General features: G+C 49.7%; 1 protein-coding gene across 1 annotated transcript in view; it reads right to left on the minus strand.

Moving 5' to 3' along the window:
• CPT1A (carnitine palmitoyltransferase 1A) overlaps positions 1–12799 on the minus strand; it is a 62970-nt gene that overhangs the window by 33331 nt on the left and 16840 nt on the right. Inside the window, exons 2-3 of the mRNA XM_053561331.1 lie at positions 5369–5522; positions 854–993 (exon numbers count right to left, since the gene is read on the minus strand). Coding sequence (XP_053417306.1) covers positions 854–993; positions 5369–5509 — 281 coding nt within the window. The 5' untranslated portion in view covers positions 5510–5522. The remainder of the gene's footprint in view (positions 1–853; positions 994–5368; positions 5523–12799) is intronic.

Raw genomic sequence — 12799 nt, forward strand, 5'->3', positions numbered from 1 at the left:
CTCATTCTCCCTCCAGGCTGCTCTCGAACTCCTGAGGTAAAGCCATCGTCCTGCCTCGGCCTCTCAGAGTGTAAATTATAATTTCTAAATTACATAATATAGTTACTGTGTGTGTGTGTGTGTGTGTGTGTGTGTGTGTGTGTGTAGGGAGAATATCGGAGCTGGAGGGTTCGAACCCAGTCCAGGCCAGCTAACCAACACAGTAATGACAACTGCAACAAAAAAATAGCCGGGCGTTGGGGCAGGCGCCTGTAGTCCCAGCTACTTGGGAGGCTGAGGCAAGAGAATCGCTTGAGCCCAAGAGTTGGAGGTTGCTGTGAGCTGTGATGCCACGAAACTCTACCAAGGGAGACATAGTGAGATTCTATCTCAAAAAAAAAAACAAAAAAAAAACGGCTAGGCGCCTGTGGCTCAAGCAGCTAAGGCTCCAGCCACATACACCTGAGCTGGCGGGTTTGAATCCAGCCCAGGCCCGCCAAACAACAATGATGGCTGCAACCAAAAAATAGCCAGGTGTTGTGGTGGGCACCTGTGGTCCCAGCTACTTGGGAGGCAGAGGCAGGAGAATTGCTTGAGCCCAGGAGTTGGAGGTTGCTGTGAGCTGTGATGCCTCAGCACTCTACCCAGGGACAACAGCTTGAGGCTCTGTCTCAAAAAAAAAAAAAAAAAAACAGCAATAAAATGCCAGTGGCTGAAGGGGAAGGATCAATTGACCTCTGGATGTGGGATTTGAGACAGCAGTGAGCACTGCACTCCAGCCTGGTGACCGAGCTAGACACTGTCTCAAACACAAAAACGAGCAGTTAAGTATTAACAATTTCTTAGACAACTGGAGATTTCAGAGGTTACTTACGTCGTGTCAAGGGTCCGGTTGATTTTTGCAATTATTCCTAAGGAGGGATCAATTTTGGCATACATGGTTGACATCACGCCCACCACCACGATGAGCCAACTGGAGGGGCTGGCCGGGTACACACCAGTGATGATGCCATTCTGAAAACAGACATGCAAGCTGTGAGCCACGTCCTTCCCCAAAACACACTGCGATCACATTGCACAGCACCCACCACGGGCTGCTGAGATGTCAGCAGGTATCTCCAGCACATGGGCAACTCCAGAAACCTTCCCAGAAGTTACAGCCTGTGGCTGTTCCAACTTGTGGCATGTACTTCTGAGCCAAAACCTTCTCTTGAAACATTTCTCCCAAGAGCAACCCCAGGACAATGGACTCACCCAAGGCACTAGTTTAACATACAGATTCCCAGGCTCCACCTGGTCTGGCCTGGATGTCCACTGGTGAAGGGCACCATGAAGTCCTGAAGGCTTCCCCCCAGCCATGCCACACCCAGGACCCCCTAGCACCTGACTCCAAACACCCGGCCCAATCCTCCTGCCTCAGGACACAATTTGACCTTGAAGTACTTTCTTTTTTTTTTTTGGTTTTTTGGCCAGGGCTGGGTTTGAACCTGCCACCTCCGGCATATGGGACCAGCGCCCTACTCCTTGAGCCACAGGCGCTGCCCTGAAGTACTTTCAATGTGGAGACCTTGCTCCACATTGAAAATGTGCTGTAAGCTACTTCAGTCAAAAAGAGGGAGGCAGTTGGGTACAGTGGCTCATACCCTGTAATCCTTGCAACTCTGGGAGGCTGAAGTGGGAGGATTGCTGAGGCCAGGAGTTTAAGACCAGCCTAAGCAAGAGCAAGACCCTGTCTCTATTGAAAACAGAAAACTAGTTGGATGTTATGGCCAGCACCTGTAGTCCCAGCTACTTGGGAAGCTGAGGCAGGAAAATCGCTTGACTCCAGGAGTCTGACGTTGCTGTGAGCTAGGATGAGGCCACAGCACTCTAGCCTGGGTGACAGAGTAAGACTCTGTCTCAAAAAAAAAAAAGAAATTCCAACTAAAAGGCAAATTCTTACTAAAGTCACCTTAATAAGATATTGCTTTGACCAAGATAACAGATTTAGAAACTATCAAAGCCTTCTCTAAATTCTTTGGGAAGATGCATTAGCCCCACCGAATTTGCCAAACTGGAAAGATGTTCTCTGAAGGAAAAATTTTCTGCCTTTCTAGATTCACCCCATCTACAGCTGACGGACAGCCTGCATCAAGGGCCCGGCTCCCTGTGGATGGGCTGGACCTGTCAGAATCCCACTGGAATACTTTCATCCTCACCCTCATGGTGTTAATCGTCACCTACCCTTACTGGCGGACCACAGAGGGAAGGAAGACTATGATCAGGCTGCTCCATGAACAGGTCACTAATGAGGGCAAAGAATCAATGTGCCTGATAGAAAAGTGGATGCAGGTGCGAGACAGAACGTGCGCTGACCCCCAGCACTCTAGTACCGGAGAAGGTGGAGCGACTCGGCCTCTGTGCTCCGGGGATGAGACAGTGTCCCTGACCTGCGATGTAGGCAATCAGCTCAAGAGGATAATCCAAGGACCTGGTGATTATTGTGGTTTCCGGACACCAATCAAATAATAAGATGAAGGTGGACACCTTTCATGGACCTTTATGGAGTTTCCCAGACAGGAATCCCACACTGTTAGCCAGGAACCGAAACTGACTAGAATGTAAATATCCAAGTAGAATTGGGCATTCCCTGGTATGTTCTCAACACCTGAATTGTTAATTTGTAAAGTACTTGAGGTTTTCCAATAAAGTTTGCTGTCATACTGAAACTAAAAAAAAACAAATCAGGAGGCTGGGCATGTTGGCTCACGCCTATAATCCAGGGCAACAGCTTGAAAGTCTGTCTCAAAAAAAAAAAATAGGCCAGGCACAGTGGCTCACATCTGTAATCCTAGTACTCTGGGAGGCTAAGGCAGGTAGGTTGCTTGACTTCAAGAGTTTGAGACCAGCCTGAGCAAGAGTGACACCCTATTTTTACTAATAATAGAAAAAAGTAGGCAGATGTTGGGCGGCGCCTGCGGCTCAGTGGGTAGGGCGCCAACCCCATATACCGAGGGCAGTGGGTTCAAACTTGTTCCTGGCCAAACTGCAACAAAAAAATAGCCGGGCAATGTGGCGGGCATCTATAGTCCCAGATACTCGGGAGGCTGAGGCAAAAGAATCGCCTATATCCAAGAGCTGGAGGTTGCTGTGAGCTGTGATGCCGCAGTACTCTACCGAGGGTGACAAAGTGAGACTGTCTCTAGAAAAAAAAAAAAAAGGTAGCCAGACGTTGTGGCGGGCACCTGTAGATTGCTTGGGCCCAACAGTTTGAGGTTGCTGTGAGCTACAACACTACAGACGGCACTCTACCCAGGGTGACAGTGAGATTCTGCCTCAAAATAAATAAATAAATAAATAAATAAATACACACCAGGCCGGTATGGTTGAAGGCAGGCTGATCCTTCTTCCTCTGCTTGATTAGACTAACCTCCAATAAACCAGGGTATCCACATGGCCACATACTGTGTATCACCTATTTTTGTATCTACTAATCTTTCCTCTCTCCAGGTCTTTAAAAACCAAAGAACAGAAGCCAGGCGCGGTGGCTCAGGCCCGTATTCCTAATACTCTGGGAGGCTGAGGTGGGTGGATTGCCTGAGCTCAGGAGTTCAGATCAGCTTGAACAAGAGTTAGATCCCATCTCTACTAAAAGTAGAAAAACTACCCAGGCATTGTGGTGGGGGGCCTGTTGTCCCAGCTACTCGGGAGGCAGAGACAGGAGGCTCGCTTGAGCCCCCAAGAGTTTGAGATTGCTGTGAGCTATGATGCCATTGCACTCTACCCAGAGTGGTAACAGTGAGACTGTCTCAAAAAATGAATAAATAAAGTAAAATAAAATAAAAGGAAAAAGAGGCGGCACCTGTGGCTCAGTGAGCAGGGCACCGTCCCCATATACCGAGGGTGGCAGGTTCGAACCCAGCCCGGCCAAACTGCAACAAAAAAAATTACTGGCCGTTGTGGCGGGCGCCTGTAGTCCCAGCTACTCGGGAGGCTGAGGCAAGAGAATCGCTTAAGCCCAAGAGCTGGAGGTTGCTGTGAGCTGTGTGAGGCCACGGCACTCTACCGAGGACAACAAAGTGAGACTCTGTCTCTAAAAAAAAAAGAAAAAGAAAAGAACAACACTTCTACTGGTTGAGTATGACGGCCAAGCTCCCACACCCTAGCTTCTATTTTTCTAGATTCAATTTAGGAAAATACTCTGTGGGAATCCAGTCGGTCAAACTCAGCTTCCCCCTGCAGGTGGCTCCCTCCCTCATTGCGATGGATATCCCAGATGGCAAGACGCACTGGATGTCACCACGGTCCCTCAGTCTGTCATTTGTCTGGGTGCAGGGACACCTGTGCAGCCCAGCTGGCTCCCAAGGCCTCACCCACCTCTCCGCTGTCCCTGCTGCCACCTGCTCTTGCACTTGGGTCTTTCTCTTCCACCTTACCCTTGAAGGAGGGACTTTGGGGAATCTACAAACTCAACAGCTGCTACCCCTGGGGTTGGGGGTGGGTGGTTCAGTTCTGACTTTATGAATATTTTTCATTTTTTCAAACACGTGTCTTTTCCTTTTGGGATGTTTAAAATAAAACTAAAATAAATGAAAGATGAGAAATGCTTAAAAAGAGGAATACAGGGCGGCGCCTGTGGCTCAGTGGGTAGGGTGCTGGCCCCATATACCGAGAATGGTGGGTTCAAACCCGGCCCCAGCCAAACTGCAACAAAAAATAGCCGGGCATTAGCTCTGCACCTGTGGCTCAAGCGGCTAAGGCGTCAGCCACATACATCTGAGCTGGCGGGTTCGAATCCAGCCCAGGCCCACCGAACAACAAGGATGGCTACAACCAAAAAATAGCCAGGCACTGTGGCAGGTGCCTGTGGTCCCAGCTACTTGGGAGGCTGAGGCAAGAGAATCACTTAAGCCCAGGAGTTGGAGGTTGCTGTGAGCGGTGATGCCGCAGCACTCTACCCAGGGCAACAGCTTGAGGCTCTGTCTCAAAAAAAAAGAAAAATAGCTGGGCATTGTGGCGGGTGCCTATAGTCCTAGCTACTCAGGAGGTTGAGGCAAGAGAATTGTCTAAGCCTAAGAGCTAGAGGTTGATGTGAGCTGTCTCTTAAATAAGAAAAAAAAAAAAGAGGAATACATCTCTATTTCTTTAAGTAAATGGAATTTTTTTCGAGCCTCAGTTTCCCCTTCCCCTTCAAGCCTCAGTCCCCCCCCCCCATTTCATGGTGTGCTGATTCGCTCCATCTGCCTTACAGAATTGCTCCAGGAATTCTGTGGTCAAAATATATATGAAGGTGCCTCATAAATTATGTGCCAGTTACCAGTCCAAAATGCTTATTCCTCATGATAGCATCAGGAGGCCATTCTTAGATGTTAAAGCGAATACCATATAGATTTAAATAAATATCGGAAACCTTGAATCTGATGAACTTCTTCTTCCAGGAGTGGAGTCCGGAGAGATAGATTTGCTTAAGGGCTTCATGGCTCAGCTGAAGGTCGATCCCTTCTGGAGTGACTGTGAATTGAAAAGCTACAGCCTGGTGGGCTTCTGCCATCTTCAGAGATTCCCTGCAAGGTGAAGGGTGAAGGTGTGAGATGGGAGAGCAGTCTCCAGTCACCGGGAAAACCCCTCCTACAGAAGCATCGCTCGTTCTGAAATTAAGGTTTTACTTTCTGTTGACAGCTGATGCCATCACCACACTTGACACCAGCTTGCCTGTCCAGCACTGTACAGGCCTCTGCCTAGGAGCCCATGATGACCAGCAAAGGCTGGGCCTGTGGAACCCCCAACCCCCAGGTATACCCCCCAGAAGCAAAGCCCCAAGCCAGCATCCCAGGCCACACCCATTGATGCTAAGTTCAGCAACTTGTACTGCAGAGACGAATCTTATTCCTGCTTCCAGTCCTCCAGCCCAGAAGAAATCCAGGGCGTCTGCCCTCAAGTCCACAATGGTCCTGGACCCATGACCTGCCGTGGGGGCCTCCAGACCAGCACCAAATGCCTCGGCCTCTGGCATCCCACGGCAGCTGTTCTGATAAACCACTTTCAGGTTTCACGTGGTGCTAGGAAGACTACGAAAATCACTGGTGCAGAACTATCCAGAATGGGCGTCCACAGGACAGAGCGGGGCTTCTTCCTCAGGGCTCTGGCTGAAGTCACACTTGCTTTAGCAACCCCAGGGGCTGAGTGGCGCCTGCAGCTCCTGATCCTACCCACTCCCAGCAGAGGAAGCTGCTTTCGGAATTCTTTGGTATGCTCCTGGCTCCCTTCCATCCTGCTCCTGTCCCCTTACTTGGCAGACTCTGATGCACACCTGCTCAGGACACCAGGAGCAACGTCGTCTGCTCCCTGGGCCTCCCTGCCTCCCAGGACTTGGCTCCTCCTAGCCTTGAACTCCATCTCTTCCTGTGCTGTACTAAGTGGACACAAAGGAAGCTAAGAGGAAAAGTACCAAGAACCATTAAAAAAAAAAAATTGGCTCCGCACCTGTGGCTCAAGTGGCTAAGGCACCAGCCACATACACCTGAGCTAGTGGGTTCAAATCCAGCTCGGGCTGCCAAACAACAATGACGACTGCAACCAAAAAATATCCGGGTGTTGTGGCAGGCGCCTGTAGTCCCAGCTACTTGGGAGGCGGAGACAGGAGAATCGCTTGAGCCCAAGAGTTAGAGGTTGCTGTGAGCTGTGATGCCATGGCACTCTACCCAGGGTGACAGCTTGAGGCTCTGTCTCAAAAAAAAAAACAAAACCCAAAATTCTGTGTGTGTGTGTTCTCTTCACTCGTCAGCTGTCCTGTTTTTACCCTTGATGCCTCCCAAGGGCCACATGCAGAACCTATCACAACCAGCAGATGTCACAGTTCCAAAGAGACCCGCTCACAGAAGCCAGGCTAGCTCGGTGCCCAGCCAGCCAAGACACAGGAAGGGCCAACTGGCAGCGAGCCCTGAGACACCAACTCCCACCCCTCTGTCCACTCTGCAAACATTTGCTGACCACCTCCCAAGTGCCAGGGGGAGAGGAGCTGCCCACCAGCAGCCACGGCCCCTCTGCCACCTGCAGCTTGGACACAAGGCCAAGAGCAAGTAAACAGGTGATGCCTGGACAGCACTTGGGTTGTAGAAGGGGTGTCAGGGGGCCCTCTTGGCCAGCCCAGGGGATGGCCCAGCCAAGGGGAGAGCAGGCAAGTCCTTCAGGCCCAAAGGCAGACATGAAGGTGGGGAAGGTGCTTCACTGGGGCTGGGAGCAAGGTCAGGAGGGAGGACAACCCACAGGAGACAGGTTTCAGAGGCACTTGGGCTGGATAGGCTGACAAAATCGACCCTTGGGCTTAGGCTTGAACTCGAGGAGCCACTTACTGACCCAGAAAAAGTCTCAGTGAGGGAAGGGGACAGGCTGGGGCTGGAAGTTGAGAATTCACACATGGACCCACTACATCTGAAATGTCACCAGGGGCACCCAGGTGCAGATGGAGAGGCTGAGGTGGGGACACACCTGGGAGCTGTCAGCACACAGAACCTGCCAGCTCTGCTTTGACAATTCTGAAAGAAGAGAGCAAGTCAGCAAAACTACATCCCACTGGGTTATAACCTTACCTCACGGCAGCATGCAAACCATTCAACAATATTTACATTATTACTTAGTGAGCAGGAAGCAAACTCCTATGGCCTGGCTAATTTTGAAGAAATAGATCCCATTTTTGAAAGCAGTAAGATCACCAAGTGAATGCTTGCCCCAGATAAACACAGTGCTGAAGAGGGCATCAAAGCAGACAGTTCGGATCCACCACTCAGAAAGCCTCTCCCAGAGCCTCCAGGTTATTCTTAACGCCCTCCCCAATTAAAGCCTTCACCGTCAACATGAGGCAGGCAAGAAGTGAGTGTTCTGCACAGCAGGCATTGTGGCAAATAAAATGCAGAGATCCACTACCCTTTCAGTGACTTGTACGATTTCAGGGGCTCTATACAGAACATGAGGGGATTAACGGCAAGAGATTAAATACACTGTTTGTAGCCAATTCTACGCAAAGGTACGTGTCCAATCTGCTGGGAGAGCCAGATGCTGGGGACATTTCAGCATCCTTTCTAGGAGTAAAATGCCCGTGCAGAGCTGTCTGAATATAAGGAAATAGTTGCTTAATTTGACTGGTTCAGAGTGACCCTAAGACTGCTAAATGCTCCTAAAATAGACGATTGGTTTTTCTGGTTTATTGAAGTAGCAGAGATGCCTGCTGTGGACAGCCTCCCCCTCTCAGAGCCACAGGCAGTAATTACTGAACTGGAGGACAGGGGAAGGGCTGAGATGCTCCCTCTGCAAAACTCAAGAGTGGAAATCCCACCCTTGACCCCAGCAATTGACGTGGCCATGTCCCTACTCCTAACCACTTAGTTACGGCAGCTCAAGACTGCAAATATTAAATGGAAAATTTCAGAAATAAACAGGCTCAGCACCTGTGGCTCAAGCGGCTAAGGCGCCAGCCACATACACCTGAGCTGGCGGGTTTGAATCCAGCCCCGGCCTGCCAAACAACAATGACGGCTGCAACTAAAAAATAGCCAGGCGTTGTGGTGGGCGCCTGTAGTCCCAGCGAAGGCGAAGGCAGGAGAATCACTTGAGCCCAGGAGTTGGAGGTTGCTGCGAGCTGTGATGCCAGGGCACTCTACCCAGGGCAATAGCTTGAGGCTCTGTCTCAAAAAAAAAAACAAAAATTTATCAATTTAAAATTCACACCATTCTCTCTCTTTTTTTTTTTTTTTTTTGAGACCGAGTCTCACTTTTTTGCCCTTGGTAGAGTGCCGTGGCTCACAGCAACCTCCAACTCTTGAGCTCAAGCAATTCTCTTGCCTCAGCCTCCCAAGTAGCTGGGATTACAGGTGCCCACCACAACGCCTGGCTCTTTTTAGCGATGGGGGTCTCACTCTGGCTCAGGCTGGTCTAGAACCTGTGAGCTCAGGCAATCCACCCATCTCGGCCTCCCAGAGGGCTGGGATTACAGGCATGAGCCACCTCGCCCAGCCATTCTTAGCAGCATGAAGAAATCTCCTGCCTACTTGCTCGCTTCCACTCGGGAAAGGATCGTCACTTTGTCCAGTGTATCCACGCTGTACAGGCCAGTCACCTGTTACTACACAGGAAAAAACAGAGCTCATACAGTTGTGTTGTCTCTCAGGATCTTGGTTCCATGATCCCAAGCACACCAAAATCCATGGGTGCTCAAATCCCTAATATGAAATGGCACAGTATTTGCATATAACCTATGGACATCCATCCCTGTGTGTACGGACTTTGATCAGGGGTGTCCAACCTGCGACCCACAGACCACATGCAGATTGGGCTGTTTTACCTACCTGTGGTATCAGATAACACAAGAAATGTTCATCAGCCTTCATTAGTGTTTGTGTATTGATTTATTACTTTGTTCGTTTGTTTTGAGATAGAGGCTCAAGCTGTCACCCTGGGTAGAGTGTTGTGGCATCACAGCTCACAGCAACCTCCAACTCCTGGGCTTAAACAATTCTCCTGCCTCCATCTCCCAAGTAGCTGGGACTACAGGCGCCTGCCATAACGCCTGGCTATTTTTTGGTTGTAGCCATCATTGTTGTTTGGCGGACGAGGCTGGATTCAAAGCCGCCAGCTCAGGTGTATGCGGCTTGATACCTTAGCCACTTGAGTCACAGGTGCCGAGCCCTATTTGTTTATTTTTGAGACAGTCTCACTGTCACCCTGGGATCATAGCTCACGGGCACCTAAAACTCTTGGGCTCAAGTGATCCCCTTGCCTCAGCTTCACCAGTAGCTGGGACCCAACACCCCGCTGGGCTAGTTTTTCTATTTTTAGTAGAGATGACATCTTGCTCAGGCTGCTCTCCAACTCCTGAGTTCAGGGAATCGAAAAGATGGAAAACAGGGCGGCGCCTGTGGCTCAGTCGGTAAGGCGCTGGCCCCATATACCGAGGGTGACGGGTTCAAACCCGGCCCCGGCCAAACTGCAACAAAAAAAAAAAAAAACAGTAGCTGGGCGTTGTGGCGGGTGCCTGTAGTCCCAGCTACTCTTAAGAGAATCACTTAAGCCCAGGAGTTGGAGGTTGCTGTGAGCTGTGTGAGGCCACGGCACTCTACCGAGGGCCATAAAGTGAGACTCTGTCTCTACAAAAAAAAAAAAAGATGGAAAACAGCACCTGGCAAGGATGTGGATAAATCAGAATTCACATACAGGGCTTGTGGGAATGGCACGCGGTTGGCAAACGTCTGGCAGTTCCTCAAAAGGTCAAACACAGAGTTACCACCTGACACAGCAACTCCACTCCTAGGTATTTACCCAAGAGGCAGAGGTATCTACACAAAAACATGCACCCAAATGCCCACAGCACTTTAATCTGTAACAGCCAAAAGGTGGCATTATGGGTATGCAGTGGTGACTACAGAAATACACAGTATGTGCACCAGCGGACGCCACGCGGCAATAAAAAGGAACAGAGGACCAACACAAGCTGCGGCTGGGATACATCTTGAAGGCATGACGCTGAGTGTAAGAAGCCAGACACAAGGGTGGCGCCTGTGGCTCAAGGAGTAGGCGCCGGCCCCATATACTGGAGGTGGTGGGTTCAAACCTGGCCTGGGCCACAAAACTGCAAAAAAAAGAAAAAAAAGTGCCTGTGGCTCAAAGGAGTAGGGCACCGGCTCCATATGCCAGAGGTGGTGGGTTCAAACCCAGCCCTGGCCAAAAACTGAAAAAAACAAAAAAAAAAGAAGCCAGACACAGAAGGTCACATATCGCGTGATTCCAGGTAATCTACAGAGTCAGAAAGACTGGGAATGGACAGGGCCTGGGGCGGATGGGCAGCTTGACAGGTGACGGCAAAGGAGCCGGTTATGAAAATCCTTCAAAGTCATGGTGGTGACGGTGTTCAACTCTGTGAATATGCTCAAAACCACAGCCTTGCATGTAGTCTGACAACTAAGTTTGCGAGCTCAGCCTAGAAAAAGTGCTGCAGACCTCATTGCTGAATATCACCAGACCTTCGAAGAGTCCCTCTTGGGTGCTGTGCACCAAGGCCAGAGCCTAGTCCACCCTTCAAAACAATTATGAACTCCTCTTTTTTTTTGGAATGGCCAACAGAGCTGTCATTATCCTTAATGTCCTGAATGTCATCAAAATGTCTTCCTTTCAATATTTCCTTTATCTCTGGGTAAAGAAAAACCTTACCAGGGGCCAGATCAAGTGAATAGGGGAGGCTCTCTCTCCAATACAGCCATTTTAAAGAGACTAACTCTCCCTCACAGACAGTGCTGTGTGAGCTGGTGCCATGTCATGATGTAAGAGCCACAGGTTTTGGCCAAGATTTTCAGTTAAGATTTTCTTAACTGGCTCGGCACCTGTGGCTCAAGCAGCTAAGGCGCTAGCCACATACACCTGAGCTGGCGGGTTTGAATCCAGCCGGGGCCCACCAAACAACAATGACGGCTGCAACCAAAAAATAGCCTGGCATTGTGGTGGGTGCCTGTAGTCCCAGCTACTTGGGAGGCAGAGGCAGGAGAATTGCTTAAGCCCAGGAGTTGGAGGTTGCTGTGAGCTGTGATGCCACAGCACTCTACCCAGGGTGACAGCTTAAGATTTTCTTAACTGTTTCTCTGTCCATGTTTACTTGGTCTGCTATACTTCTCTGACAGTCAGCCAATGATTTTGATGCACAATTTGACTATTTTTTGCCAGGTTTTCACCCATTCTCCTCATTACTGGCTGCCCTGACCTCTCTTCATCAGTGACATTTTCTCTTCCGTCACAAAGACATTTAGTCCATCTGTACGCTGTCATTTTCTTAATGGCATTATCCCCATAAACTTGGACTAACAGGCCTCTGATTTCACTTCCACTCCTGCCAAGTTTAAGAAATTTAATGTTCGGGCGGCGCCTGTGGCTCAGTGAGTAGGGCGCCGGCCCCATATGCCGAGGGTGGCGGGTTCAAACCCAGCCCCGGCCAAACTGCAACAAAAAATAGCCGGGTGCTGTGGCGGGCGCCTGTAGTCCCAGCTACTCGGGAGGCTGAGGCAAGAGAATCGCTTAAGCCCAGGAGCTGGAGGTTGCTGTGAGCTGTGTGAGGCCACGGCACTCTACCAAGGGCCATAAGGTGAGACTCTGTCTCTACAAAAAAAAAGAAATTTAATGTTTACTTAATGTTTTAATTCAAGCTCAGACACTGTCTAGAGAACACACAACAGAAGATGATGAATGCCACTCAGCAAGACCCCCCCACATCAACACAAACGCAGCTGTGAGACACTGCTATGCCAAGGGTATGAGCTGTTTGTATGGTGCTGCCAACGGAAGCACATGGCGGCAAGGGCGCAAACTTAGCTGTTAAGACATCATAAACTGTAAGTGGGTAAATTGTATGGTATATAAATTATACCTCACCAAAGCCATTACCAAAAATATACTGTCTCATGAAACTGAAGAGCCATCCTGCTAACAAACACCCGGAGGGGGCTGGATAGGTCATTGTTCTTTGCCTCCCTGTCCTGTCCATCACAGTGCTCTGGTCACATAAAGGACTCATTCCACACAACTGCTACTTCATGACATGAGGGAATTTCTGATTTATGTGTTTCAGCTGTTATGTGATAGTATGGTTATTTTTTAAAGAAGTATCTTTTAGTGACAGGCACTAAACTACATATAAATGCAGTTTTATCCTTTACCACCTCTAAGATTCACTTCTCCATCATCTGGAGTTGGGGGTGGACCGGAGCCGTGTGAGCACCAGTGAAGGGCAATGGCCACAGGCAAGTCCACTGGCCCATGCCTTTTCTTCCCCACGTATCTGAGACGTTCCCATTTCTGAAACTGT

The sequence above is a fragment of the Nycticebus coucang genome, chromosome 14 (assembly GCF_027406575.1).
Source record: "Nycticebus coucang isolate mNycCou1 chromosome 14, mNycCou1.pri, whole genome shotgun sequence".
In the NCBI taxonomy this organism is placed as follows: domain Eukaryota; kingdom Metazoa; phylum Chordata; class Mammalia; order Primates; family Lorisidae; genus Nycticebus; species Nycticebus coucang.